The sequence below is a fragment of the Phyllostomus discolor genome, chromosome 12 (genome assembly GCF_004126475.2).
Source record: "Phyllostomus discolor isolate MPI-MPIP mPhyDis1 chromosome 12, mPhyDis1.pri.v3, whole genome shotgun sequence".
NCBI classification, from domain to species: Eukaryota; Metazoa; Chordata; class Mammalia; order Chiroptera; family Phyllostomidae; genus Phyllostomus; species Phyllostomus discolor.
In genome coordinates, this window is record NC_040914.2 from 34,075,476 (window position 1) to 34,089,607 (window position 14,132).

General features: G+C 48.3%; 1 protein-coding gene across 6 annotated transcripts in view; it reads left to right on the plus strand.

Annotated features, from left to right (window-relative positions):
• Positions 1–13,480, plus strand: part of TRPM1 (transient receptor potential cation channel subfamily M member 1) — a 68,113-nt gene extending 54,633 nt beyond the window's left edge. For 5 of the 6 annotated variants that reach the window (XM_036012933.1, XM_036012932.1, XM_036012931.1 and 2 more), the window contains one exon: positions 11,919–13,480. In XM_036012933.1, coding sequence (XP_035868826.1) covers positions 11,919–13,191 — 1,273 coding nt within the window. In that variant the 3' untranslated portion in view covers positions 13,192–13,480. The remainder of the gene's footprint in view (positions 1–11,918) is intronic. The other variant, XM_036012930.1, reaches the window with a different exon arrangement.
• Positions 13,481–14,132: the final 652 nt, after the last annotated feature.

Genomic DNA, 14,132 nt, shown 5'->3' on the forward strand with positions numbered 1-14,132 from the left:
TCGGGTTGGCGGGTGCCTCCGCCCCACTCTGGGAGGATGGGGTGCCAAAGTCCATTTAAACATGCATTCCCAGTCGTATGGTTTATTCAGACTTTCTGGGGTTTTTTTCTACGTGTTTCCTAGGGGATGGTTGTGTGTTGTATATAGAACTGAAGGATGAATTTATGAGCAATAGTCTAGGCTCGCGCCAAACCAAAAAAGCCCTGACTTTCTTGGCGCCCCCTGCACAAGAGCCTTTTGCTACAAGACCTAGGATCTATGGCCAGAACAGTCAGCCGCAGGGCTGGGTGGCTTCTCCAGAAGCCACCTTTCTCCTCGCTCCAGCCGTGTGGTTGTCTTGACCAAGGGTAGTGCCCCCTTAAGAGCTGACCTCCCCTGCCTTGTGGCCTTCCTGCCCGCCCCCCAACACTTTGTCCACCCTCCTGGAGCAGAGGGGAAGGCTCCCCTCCTCTATGCTCCCCGGAGACCAGGAACTGCAGGAGGGGCACAGGTGCCTGTCCCCCAAAGAGGGTGGAAACCTCTAAACAAGGGTCGAGTCTGTGTTTCAGACCCTTTTACATCCGGGATCTCAGCGGAATCACCAGCATCCGGGTGGGGATGCTTAACAAATGCAGAATGAATGCATGCATGGGTGTGTGAATCAATGAATGGGCAAATAAAGGCAGGGCAGGAGGGACAGGAGGTGGGGCGTTTTCCTCAACTTTATTGTGTAGCGCTTGTGGCGACTGGCAAAGAGCGACCAGCAAAGGGTAGACAGGAACAAGAAACCTGCACAATGTACATTTTTTTAATCACCTAATTTTTGAGACTATGACTTTAAAGCAATGTAAGCTTGGTAAAGATCGAGATCATTGATTCAAAAATAAATTGTTCCCGAGAGTTTAACCAACAATGGGCGTAGAAGGAGCGTAGAGGAGATGAGCCTAAGGAGACTCTCTAGTCATCTTTATGTCCTCGGGCACTCAGAGTTCAAGTTTCCTCTTACAGACACACATGTTTACCGGTAAGCAGCAAAACCTGGTAGGGCTTTGAAAGAATATTTCAGTGCAGTTCCCAGTCAAGGGCCCCCAAGTCTCAGGACAGTGACTCTTCCTCAATCCCAGCAGCTGCTGGTCTCTGGCCTCTCTCGCCTCCTAGAACTAGTCACCTTGTAATCCAGCCCACCAAACGCCGGGGTTACCTGCCCCCACTTTCGGCCTTAATGAGGTACATGTTCCATAAAATGTTCACAGTGGTGACTGAGCTTTTAAAATATACCCACTATGCCTGGGCTCGTGTGGCTTAGTGAATTGAGCACCAGCCTGTGAACCAAAGGGTCACTGGTTCAATTCCCAGTCAGGGCACATGCCTGGGTTGTGGGCCGGGTCCCCAGTAGGGGGTGTGCAAGTAGTAACAGCACATTGATGCTTCTCTCCCTCGCTTTCTCCTTCCCTCCCCCCTCTCTAAAAATAAATAAATAAAATCTTTAAAAAAGATCTACCAACTATTTCTCCATAGGAAGATGATGTACGCCCATCTTGACGATCGGAAATTTCCACTTTGCAATTAGACATTAACTTGGATTTAGTCACAGCCAGTCGTGTACCATGGAAATTGTGTTTTGTTTCACTCCGCTGCTTCCCCTTCTCCCTCCCCCAAGCATTGTTTGAATTTTTGCCATTCTTGGACTGGGGCTCCAGGAATGCGGTTATCAGGCTGGCTACCACATTGCGTTTCCCTCCAGGGGCTCTGTGCAATTGGAATCAATGTGCCCAGCAGTAAAAACAGGCTCCTTCCCGCTTCCCTTGGCCGACGCTGCTGCCACCAGGGATGGGAACGCCTTCCTGCCCCTCCTGTTCCCCTGCTCTGTGCTGAGTCACAGGTGAATACCCGAGACCAAAGAAGGTGGGGCCTGGGAAAAGCTAAACCGGCCGAGGAGCCAAGGAAACAAACTTAATCATTTTTCCCTAACTTTTGGTACCAGGGGTGACGTCTAAAATGGAACTTTTTTGAGTAGTCACAGGTTTCTGCCATTTCTGTCACTTTATATACTAGACGGTTTTCTTTTCTGAGTCACCATGTGCTGATTTTCCTGTTCTTCTTAGCTGTGTCATCTCCTGCACCATGGGGATCGCAGGGTCTGGTTAGGGGTGAGCGTCTGTGAAAGACGCTGCTGGCGTCAGGCCCGTCCTGGCCTCCCAGTTGTCTGGGCGCCTTTCCAAACCAGGACAAACGATTTGCATGACTCCGTCTTGCAAATGTGTTCACACAAGAAATTACACACTTGTCGTACTCCTCCATGCAGGGTGTTCCTCTGTGCAAGATGCTCCTCGGCACAAGATTCTCCTCAGGGCAGGCTGCTCCTCAGTGCACGGTGGTCTCCATGTAGGGTGCTCCATGACTGTGCAGGAACCAAATTCACAGTTTTCCCCCAATGCTTGCAGAGTTATGTACAACATTCTAACAATTGAACCATTTCTTTTTTTTTATTATTTTTTTTAAATTTTTATTTATTTATTTTTAGGGAGAGAAGGGAGGGAGGGAGGGAGAGAGAGAGAGAGAGAGAGAGAGAGATCAATGTGCGGTTGCTGGGGGTTATGGCCTGCAACCCAGGAATGTACCCTGGCTGGGAATAGAACCTGGGACACTTTGGTTCCCAGCCCGTGCTCAATCCACTGAGCTACGCCAGCCGGGGAACCATTTCTTTTTATCACATGATGTCGGCCCTTTGTCAGATCCAACACATAACCCTTCAACAGCAAATTTCCAACATGACTCAGGTTTTCGTTGACCCCACACCGGGCTGCAGCAGCACGCTCAACCCAAAGCCCCACCCAGCGTGCCACCTAGTGTGCTCGGGCACTGTGGTCGTGGCTCCCTGGGAAACGTGGGCTTGCTCCTGTGCCCTGGGCCCTGCCAGCGGCACCGCCAGCCATCTCCATCAGCAAATCATTGTGACACCCCTCTCTTCTTCACTGACGGTCAAGGTTTGTTTACTTCCCCACCCCCACGGTAGTACAAGCTACCCCTGCTTTTCACGCGGGTCCCTGAAGCTGCCCCCTGTCTGAGCTCCCCGGGGTTCTTTTCTGCCATTTCCATCCATTCCACACTCAGTGGACTCTGCCCGGAACTCCGGTCTGGCTGGTGTGTCTTCATTGCCTCAGGGCATGGCTCCCTCCCTGCCACAGGGACTTTCCTCATCCTTTGGATCTCTGTTCAAATGCCAGTTCCTTATGGAAGACTGACCCCCTCACACCTGAGACCAATCCGGGGAGCCTTGCACACCTCCATATAGTAGGACCTGGGTTTTTTTTTCAATAATTGATGACTCGAAAGTGTGTCCCCTGATTTGAACGCGAATTTCCATTTGGTTCCCTCCTGGAGTACCAAACAGGATGTCCCTCTGGGTTCCAAGCTTTGGTTTTGCTCCTAGGAACAAGGAGCAGTTTCAATATGCAAATGAGTCTGCTACCCGTAATTGTCAGGAAGAACCCTTACTGTCAGCAACACTGAAACAATTGTTCTTGTTGTCAGGTGTTGTCTGTTTGGAAGAGATAGCATCAGATAACCAAGAGGGCTGGTCAGAGGAGAACATTTTACAAATTCCTTCTGTCCGCACACTCAAGGTCATGTTCTGGCCTCATTGGACCGGTTAATAAATCAGGAATGTGGATCCTTATCAATGAGCGCTTGAAGGCCATTTCTGTGACTGTCTCTCAGATCCACTGTTAAGCTCGTCATTGTGTTTTTGCTTTGTTTTGTGAGGCTGGACACCCCCCGTTAGGGGTTCCCAGGTTCAAGAGCAATTGAGTCGGAAAGAATCTTTTCCGACATCAATTTGTCAGAGCTTCAACTTCCTGTCCTCAGACAATGAAACCCAGGGAGTTTTCCTTTTTTTCTTGGCTTGAAAGAAGCTTAGCCCCAAACTCAAAATGTAATGATAACGAGTATAGTATTGTAGGTTTGGGGAGTGTGTGGAGGACAGTGCCTCCTTATTATGTCTTCCCTCTTTTACTCTTTCATATCTTCTATTCCACTTACAAAAATGTCACTTTATGTGTGTGGTGTTTCAAAGTATGCAGGCTGCATTTGAAATGCAATTGGTCCTGAACAGAAGGCGATACGGGTCTTAGAGTAGCCAGCCCTATAACGGCAGCTTCCGATTTCCCCCAAACCTTTTGGGTTCGGTGGTTTCTTGTCAGATCTGTGGATCTGGGTTAAGGTCTTGGGAAGTCTGCTCTCAGCTCGGTAGGTAATCAGCTATCTGTGGCCTTGAGACCTTATAGGACAGTCCCTTCCCCAGTGACCAGGAGGGGAAGATACTGGTAACAGAGACTCTTACGAAAAAGATGACAAGGAAAGAAATGAGGTAGCAACCGGGGCGGGGGGGTGGGGCTTGAAAGAGACATCAGTCTTAGAAAGGAGATGGGTGATTCCTTGGACGTAGAGAAGGTGGTAGAAAGATGCAGGGATAGGGGAGACATTTGGGAAGATCCCATCTGAACATCTTGATTTGATTTTATTTTTTAGAGAGGGAAAGAAACATCGATGTCTGAGAGAAACATTGATTGGCTGCCTCTTGCAGGCCCCCAACCGGTGACCTGGCCTTCAACCCAGGCATGTGGCCAGACTGGGATTCGAACTGGAGACCTTTCAGTTCATAGGCTGGTGCTCAACCCACTGAGGCACACCAGCCAGGGCGGAATGTTTTCATCTTGTAAACTAACAGGGGTCAGGGTTGCCTGGATGATGGAGGATGGGTGGGATTCAATGGGGAACTTTTCATGTGCTTAGTAAATGACACTCTTGTCCCTTACCCGACTTGGAGAGGCAATTTAGGGATAGATGCAGATATCAGATACAGATTTTTTTTAAAATACGTTTTATTAGTAATAAACATTGTGTTAGAGGAAGTGGTGCCGTTCTTGCCAAACACACACCCTAGAATTAGACATACCCACTCAGCGACCGGTAGTGGGGACCACCACGGGCCTCCCTTCTCCTGGCAGGGGTCAGCTTCCCCCACCGAGCTTATCACATGAACAGGACGGAGTGACAGCCCATGCAGCGTGCAGGCAACTGGCTCCCAAAGAGAGTGACAAAAGCATGCTGGTGTCCTGGCCCCCAAGCCCCACCCAGAATATCAATTCTCCTCAAGGATAAATAAAAGACTGAAGTGAGGACAGGAGTTTTACAGGAACCGGAAGTCCAGAAACACAGGAAGAACACTGGGATCGGGGAAAGAGTACCGGCCGGCAACCTCACGGGCTTGAAAGCAGTAGGGAGGATTCGAACTCACCTTTAGGGGGAATGTGGTAGGACGGGAACCAACCAAAATGAGATAACATGGCTTTGTATTGGGCCAAGTCAGTGTGGCTTCTGTGACCTTCATCCCAAGGGCAAGGATGCAGAAAGTGAAGGGTGTGCGAGGCATAGCATCCCAAGCACCGAGCGGTGGGGACACCATAGGCCAGTGAGTGTCTGAAAGCGGCGGCATGAACCCAACACGTTGCCTGCAGGCACCAGCTGTCCCTGCCCAGCCCCAGAGCCCTGGCGGTGCTAAATGAAGGGCTAGGGATCACCCCCATCACATCAGATGGAAGGGAGAGGGAACCCAGGCTATGAATAAGAGCTTCGCTGAGTGACCGACCACAGAGTCTGGCCCGAACAGAAGGTGGAACTGAGCCAGAAAGGGGGAATGATTGACACGCTGACCCGAATCCCAGAAGCCAAGGGGGCCTGAAGCGTGGCCGTGGCCGTGTATATAAACGATCCACCACAGAGAGCTAGAGGGCTTTCTATTCTTTTAGTAACTACCCAGTATTTTGCTTATTCAAGAGAATGAGAAAGGCAGGAGACGGAAGACTTCAGCTGTGTTCTTTGTGTAGTCTTTCTCCCGTGAAAACTCTGTAGGTAAGCACAGGCGGGCTCTACCCTGGGCGTTCTCCCTGCAATTACGAAACTTAAAAGGCAGCCCGGTAGGAAGAAGTCCGTGGGGATTAAAATAGCTGGATGTAAAATTTGGACTGGATTAGACAACGTTATGATCTCTAGACCTGGAGTAAAATTACAGGGCAGGAATGGTCTTAGAACTCAGTGGAGGATACCATGGGGTCTTGAGACCTGGGTTTCATCAAGTAGAAACTGGACCCAGTGGCTCCACTAACATTATGTTTTTATGTGAACACCCAGCTCTTTCATTAAGGGAATGTTCCCAGGTAATTTATGAGCTGCCTCGCAGGCGAAGGGTGCTGGTTGCGCATGAAAAGCTGACTGCGTATGAAGCAAGTTTTAATAACCGGTTTACTACCGAACTCCCAGTACTAAGCTCTGTCCTTAGGAAAGACACACGGGGACTCTTACCATGAGAACATGAACTTGGGCCTTATGTTTAATAGGTAAGAGTTCTTGAAAGTGCAATGAAGTTATGCCATTCTTTTGCGGATTAACACAAATTTCCCCAAATTGATATATTATGGTACCTATTATTGGAATAAAATGGAAAATGTTATTTACAATGCTACAATGAAACTGCATGTTAGTTAAACTACTTTAAGGTTTAACTAATAGGCATACTGAGACCCAGCTAAAAGGCTGTGTGGATTTGCAATGATTCTGACTTCATATGGTTATGCCATTTTGCACCTGTAGAACTTTTACAGTTCGCAGAGTGCTTTTATTTACACAATTTCATTTAATTCTCACAACATTATCATGCCGCCATTGTTGTGGAAGCATAGGTCTGAGCAGATTAATTCAAGTCCCAGATTTCTGATCGAAAAGGAGCTCCAGGGAACTAGACATACCAGGGAAACTGTAGAGACAGGGGACGCTTGGAAAAGGAATCCCAGCTCTGGCTGTTGTGGCTCAGTGGATTGAGTGCCAGCCTGTGAACCAAAGGGTCGCTGGTTCGATTCCTGGTCAGGGCATAAGCCTGGATCATGGGCCAGGTCCCCAGTAGGGGGCGCGCGAGAGGCAACTACACATTGATGTTTCTCTCCCTCACTTTCTCCTTCCCTTCCCCTCTCTCTAAAAGTAAATAAATGAAATCTTTAAAAAAAAAGAAAAAAGAAAAGGAACTCCATAAAGTCGTTTAGAAACTACAGAACTCACCCCCAACCTGAGTGCACTCAAGTGTATGTGGGGGGTATCTCCTCCTTATTAGCATACCAAACTCCTTGAGGGAGATGAAGCGAACAAAAAGTGGTCAAGGAAGAAACTCTGGAATTTCACCCCTTCATAATAGAAATAGCAAAACTGGCCCCAAAATTTAAAAAAGCATTCAAGATCAACTTTTTTGGAAATCTGGAAACCAGCCCATGACTTGTAGCAGTCTGTGGAGTGTTTATTCAAGAGACGTGGCTGGGGCTTGTTGCATTGCTGTTGCTTTTTGTTTTCTGGAAAGTGAGTTTAAAGCATTTAAACTAACCCAGTCTCACCCCCCGCCCCCGCCCTTGCACTGCCAGCTCACTGGTAGCCCCCAACATAAGCGCCAGAATTCCTAGTACCAGTGGAAGCAGAAAGGACCTCATCCCCAAAGAATTATAATTCTTTGTCCTATCCCGCCTGATGGCTCCCTGAAAGACTGGCTCCAAAGACTAGTCTTAATTTCCCCTGACTTGGAACTGGCCCAGGGCCAAAACTGATAGCTTTGGGGCATGGAGGTGGCGGTGCCAAATGTTTCAGCTCCTGCCCCCTTCTGTGATAGATTCCAGCACTGGGCCACACAACCGACTAACCAAAAAGTTTGGGTGGAAAGGCTGATAAATGTCAAGATGTATATAGGGCTTTTAAAAAGCTGTGGTACCCTGGCTGGTGTGGCTCAGTGGACTGAGCACTGACCTCAATCTGGTGGGTTACCTGTTCGATTCCCAGTCAGGGCACATGCCTGGGTTGTAGGCCAGGTCCCCAGTAGGGGTCGCACGAGAGGCAACCACATGTTGATGTTTCTCTCCCTCTCTTTCTCCATCCCTTCCCCTCACTCTAAAAATAAATAAATTTAATTTAATTAAAAAGAAAGAAAGATGTTTGTTTTAAAAAAAAAAGGCTAGGTTCACAGAAAAAACTTGTATGTGTTCATAGCCACACCTTTCAGACTTGCCAAAAATGCTGGAAATAACCCAAATGTCCTTCAACAGATGCTGTGGTGCATGCATGCCATGTGCCTCCTCAGCAATAAAAAGGGTTGAAGGATAGGTCCATGCAACGACTTGTGTGAATGTCAAAGACGTTCTGCTGAAAGTAGCCAGGCTCCAAAGGCTAACCACTGTGCAATTCCATTTATTTAACATCCTCAAAAAAGATAGGATGGTGCGGATGGAGAACTGGTCCCTGGTTGCTAGGACTGGGGCGGGCAGGGGCGTCACCATACACATAGAGCAGGGAGAAGTCTGGGGACTGATGGAATGACTTTGGATCCCGGTCGTGACGTTGGTTATAGAAACCTGTACAAGGGTTAAAAGTCCTCAAACTGGACACCAAAAGAAAAAATAGCCCACGGACTGTGTGATCATTTTAACTAGAAAGACGGTGTATCAGAAAGAGGTCTTTAAGAGGGGACCCATCTTATTTCTTGGCAAATCACTTTGGACCTAGAATACTTGAGCTTGGCTTGTTGTGCTGTGTGGAGAAATTGTTTGCCCTGTTGAAAGGAGAACTGATTAGGGAGCCAAAAACTCAGAAAGCCCCTTTCTCCTGACTTGTTTTCCTGCCACTCCCTGTGCAAACAGATCAAATGAGTGACTTGTGCAATTGTCACCCAGATAGCCAGCCCGTCTCTCCCCATCTGCAATGGAAATCACTTCCTGTACGGATGTCGAGGTTTGAGAAGCTTGTTGTAAGTCATTGTGGGAAGTCACAAAACGTGGCTAGCGTAAGGAATGCGTCCTTTCTGTCCAGCGTTTCAGAAGCACATGATTGTAAACTCATTTTTCTTTCTCCTTTCGCACATCTTGTAAAAACTCAGTACAACTTGCTTCCATTTGGCACGGCCATCTAAAACGGGCTTGGGAGAAGCATCTTTTATCGTTTTTCTTATCCTAAGCTGCACCATGAAGCATTGTCTTTTCCACAGCTTCAACTAAGGGAGGGGCCGTGGTAACAAAAGATTTAATACACCTAAGGTGCCCTGGCCAGTGTGGTGCAGTTGGTCCGGCAACGTCCTGCAAACCAAAGGGTCGCGGGTTCGATTCCTGGTCAGGGCACATGCACGAGGCAACATATCAATGTTTCTCTCACACATCTGTAATTCTCTCCCTCCTTTTCTCCCTCGCTCTCCTCTCTCTAGAATCAATAAAAAGAAAAAAAAATTTAAAGGCACCAAAAGAGTGGCCCTACCACAGGGCCTGGCAACTTATTCCCTACAGCAGGGGGGAGCTTAGAGAGTGTAAGGGGGGCTAAGGAATCACATGGCTTGAAGGTTTCTTCCTGTGTGAGCGGCTGCCAAAGCCAGCATCTGGATTAGGTAATACAGGGAAAAAATCGGTGGGGAATTACAGAACACTTGAGAGGGAAGATATGCATCTCTATTTTCCCAGCCGATTTGTTTAGGAAAGTTTGCATGACTGCACGACTTATCTCTGAATGTAGTGTTTGTTTAAAAAAATTCTCAAGTTTGATTGTTACAGAGGCCACGTGGATTGTAACACAGAGGGAATCATTGAGGGCGATAGATTTGAAGTGAGCGAGGAGGCATGATATTAACAGAGAAAGCCAAGTCTTTCTCAAAGTCCCGGACAATGAGAAGTGACAGGCCCTTCTGTTGGTCCCCGCAATGCCAGAGCAGAGTGAGAACCCTTTAGAATCTGTCTTGTCTCTGGCCGGAAACCCTTAAAAGGTGAATTTGGTGAATTTGATCCTCCTGGTTGCAAACTTCCTTCCTGCTCAAATAATGTGGTTTCCTCTGGGGCATAAACAGTTCTCTCCCCATGAAAAGAGTTAAGAATAGAAGCTGGAGACCCTCCCACGTGTCAGAGGGCAGCTATCAGCGTGACCACGGAAACAGCACATTAGCAAAAGCAGTCAGTTCTGGGAGAATGTGAGGCAGGTGGCTGCAGAAACAGCAAGCGTGAGGAGCCCTCAGGAGACCATGGTCAGGCAGGGAGCAGGAACTTCATGCAATGGAGACTCGTGGGGCCCCGGCCAGGTGGCTCAGTTGGTTAGAGCATCATCCCTATACGCCAAGGTTGCAGGTTCAATCCCTGGTCACAGCACATACAAGAAGCAACCATAAGGGGAACAACAAAGCAACATTTCTCTCTCGCTCTCTCTCAAATCAATAAAATGAAAAAAAAATTTAAAGCAGCAGGCAATAGGAAGTGGCTAAAAGAGGTAAGCAAGAACAGGGGAGGGAGTTTATAAGGCTTTATAGGGAGGGTAGCAAAGCCCTACCAGGTGACCCTCGAGATTGCCTGCACAGGAGGGCGTAAGAAACCGATACATGACACAATCAGACAAGGTTCTTGCCTTCACGTAGGGATGGTCCTGCTGGAACAGACTGCCACCCTGCCCAGTTGAGAGGCCCCAGGATCTCCTGGGCCCCAGGGACAAATTCAACTTTTAGAGGCAGTCCTGGGCCCTGAGCATAACCTGCTGCCTGTTAGAGCTAAATTTCATGAATGCATTGAAAGAATTCATAGTGTACATATTCTTGAGATATAAAATGTAGTCTACACCAGAAGCTTGCAGTTCAGGCCACAGGATGGTTTCATCGGCTATTCCCTGATCTTCCGGGAGTTTAAAAAGAAATCTGCACTGGCCGGGGTGGCTCTGTGGGTTGGGCATTGTCCAGAAGAGCAAAAGGTCGCCGGTTCGAATCCCAGTCAGGGGGCAACTGACTGAAGTTTCTCCCTCACATCGATGTTTCTCTCCCTCTCTTTCTCCCTCCCTTCCCCTCTCTCTAAAAATAAATAAAATCTTTTAAAAAGAGAAATCTAACAGCAGATATTTATAATCTGCCATGATCTCCGTCTTACAACCCCATCAGGGAAATACTAGTGATGAATATAATGAGCAATTTAAAGTTACTGGTCTCCTTCACACAATTAAATGACCTCATGTGCCTTAAGTAAACCATCTGATGACCCGAACTTAATTATTAACCATTTATTTTCTGCCCTGGCTGGTGTAGCTCCGTGGATTGAGTGCGGACTACAAACCAAAGGGTCGCTGGTTCGATTCCCAGTCAGGGCACATGCCTGGGTTATGGGCCAGGTTTCTAGTGGGAGCCACGTGAGAGGCAACCACATGTGATGTTTCTCTTCTTCTCTTCCTCCCTCCTTTCCCCTCTCTCTAAGAAAGAAAGAAAGAAAGAAAGAAAGAAAGAAAGAAAGAAAAAGAAAGAAAAGAAACCAATTTATTTTCTGAATTCCCTGAACTTCAAATAAGGACATTAATATATTTGATTCGTCATCCTAACAATTCCTTGCCCACAGCCATAGCCAGAGGTGGAAACCCTGAGGGCTCGTGCCTTCCTTTGTGATCAGAGGTGACATGAGGTAGCAGCTGAGGGACAGAAGCCAGAGACAAGGCTGGGCCTGCCCCCCCCTCCATGCCCCCAAATCCTAGCGCCACTGCTGATTGGCTGTGTGGCCTTGGGCAAGTCACCACACTCCCTGTGCCTACCTCACAGAGCTGTAGTGAGGATTATACCAGCCCAGAAGCGTCCCTCAGCAAGTCCTCATCAATAATCCATAAGGCACTCGGAGCAGCCAATGGTAAACAGCACTGTGTGTGCTAGGTGTATTTTAAAATTATTTTATGCTCCTAACGGTAATTTGTAGCATCTTGGTTAGGCGTGTATGAAGTTCAAAAATAGGCCCAAGGAGCTCCACGATTCCCAAAAGACTGTAAAATCAGGTAACAGCACAATCATGGTTTTTTTTTAAATTTAGTATTTGGTTTCTCTCAGTGGAATAAACGTATCCTTTTGCTTTCGCCAGAGTTGAAAATATGTCGATGAGGCTGCAAGAGATCAATGAACGGGAGCAGTTCATGAAGACGTCCCTGCAGACGGTGGACCTCCGACTGACTCAGCTGGAGGAATTATCGAGCAGGATGGTCACGGCGCTGGAACAGCTCGCGGGGGCGGACAAGTGGGAGCTGATGCCGCCGCGGTCCCGCGCTTCTTCCGAATGCGAGGCGACTCACCTTCTGCGGCAGAGCAGCGTGCACAGCGCCGACAGCTGCGGCACGAGCAGGTTGCACTTGTTCGCCGAGGAGCTGGTGTGTGAGGACGCGTCTCTGTCCATGCCGCCGGGGACAGGCTTGCGGCAGAAAGCGCGCTCCTTCCGCGTGAGGGAAGAGAAGGACCTGAAAATGCCCCTGATCGCTGCAGAGCGCCAGGGCAGCCTTCGCCTCTTACCCAGCACGAGCGCCCCGGCGACCCGCGAGGGCAGTCGGCTGGCGTTAGCCAGCGTCAAGCACGCTTCAGAGCCAAAGTTAGGCCCAGAAATCGGGATTTCGGAAGGCGACCCAAGGCAGGCCGACTCTGAAAGAGGAGAAACTATTTCCCCAGGTCCAAAGCAAACGGAGGTCATGCCTGGATTGAATAAATCCGATGCCCCGAACACTCAGCTGACAGTGGGGACAGCGCAGATAGAAGGCACTGTTTCCTGTCCCCTGGAAGACACGAAGGTGACACGCTGTCCCCCCGACGAAACGTTCGAGGCTTGTCAAACTGTGGAGTCCAGAAGTTTTGTGTATTCCCACGGGACAAAGCTGGTCAGCGGGCTGAACAACTGGTGTGCGGAGTACAGCTCCATCATGGATCGAGCCTGTCCCTCCAGGGGGCAGCAGTGGACGACCGAGTGGAAATACGAAGTTCAGAAGATCACGCGGTCTCGCAGCACCGATATCCCCTATGCCGTGTCGGAAGCCGCGATGCAGGCGGAGCTCAGAGACCCATCCACGGATCCCGAAGACGATAGCTGCGTTCCCACGAGGGTCCCTCGAATCTCTCGCTTGTCGCTCGCCGTCACGGAGAGAACGGAAACAGGGAACTTACTGGCTGTGAAACCTGACCAAACTTTGGGCTTTGCATCTTCAAGGTCAAAAAGTTTACACGGCCACCCTAGGAATGCTAAAGCTGTTCAGGGCAGGTTAGACAGATCTGGACATGCCAGCAGCGTCAGTAACCTGGGAGTCGCGTCTGGAGTCAAAACGGAGACGCAGAAGGTTAAGCAAGAGAAAACTTCCACGGAAACTGAGTGCTGATGTGTTTGGTTTGCCTGATGTTCAAATCAGAGCCACTGAGGAGTTCCATCTCGGATCCTCGGTTTCTGAAAACGTTTTCATCAGGCGCATTTGGCCATTTGGACTTGTGATTAAAATGGAATGCACTAAACTTAAAGGAGTATTTTGTTAGCATCTGTCAGTAAGCTTACTTCTTGTTTTTTTTTTTTTTAGTTGGATTAGGATCAAATGAAAGTGATGATACTCCAATAGAGGTTAATTACTTAATCAGTATACAAGAATCTTTCACTTTCAGCAACAACAACAAGAAAGAATCTACAGTCTCACCCTGGCTGGTGTGGCTCAGTGGATTGAGTGCCAGCCTGCAAACTAAAGGGTTGCTGGTTCAATTCCCAGTCAGAGCACATGCCTGGCTTGCTGGCTGGATCCCCATTAGGGGGGGTGGGAGAAGCAACCACACATTGATGTGTCTCTCCCTCTTTTTCTCTCTCCCTTCCCCTCTGTCTAGAAATAAATTAATAAAATCTTAAAAGAAACAACAACAAAGAACCTACAGTCTCTATATCTGAGGGCCCCCAAATAGCCAAGGAGATACTTCTGGGTGCCACTAATTGGTTACTTAAGGAGTAAGGAATTATGTAAGAGGGAGAAAATAAAGAGAAAGCAAAAGTGTAAAAAAGGAGGGGTGAAGGAGAAAAAAATAAAATTATGAGCTAATATATAATTATATTAATTATAATTTTATGAGCATAAAATTATGAAGAAGTAGAAAGGAGCCATGAACACCACATGTTTTGCTGGGGTTCTGTTTTACATGTTATTGTTTTGAAATTACACAGCAGGCCCTGGCTGGTGTGCCTCAGTAGATTGAGCACCAGCCTGCGAACCAAAGGGTCACTGGTTTGATTCCCAGTCAGGGCACATGCCTGGGTTGCCAGCCAGGTCCCCAGTAGGGTGCGTGC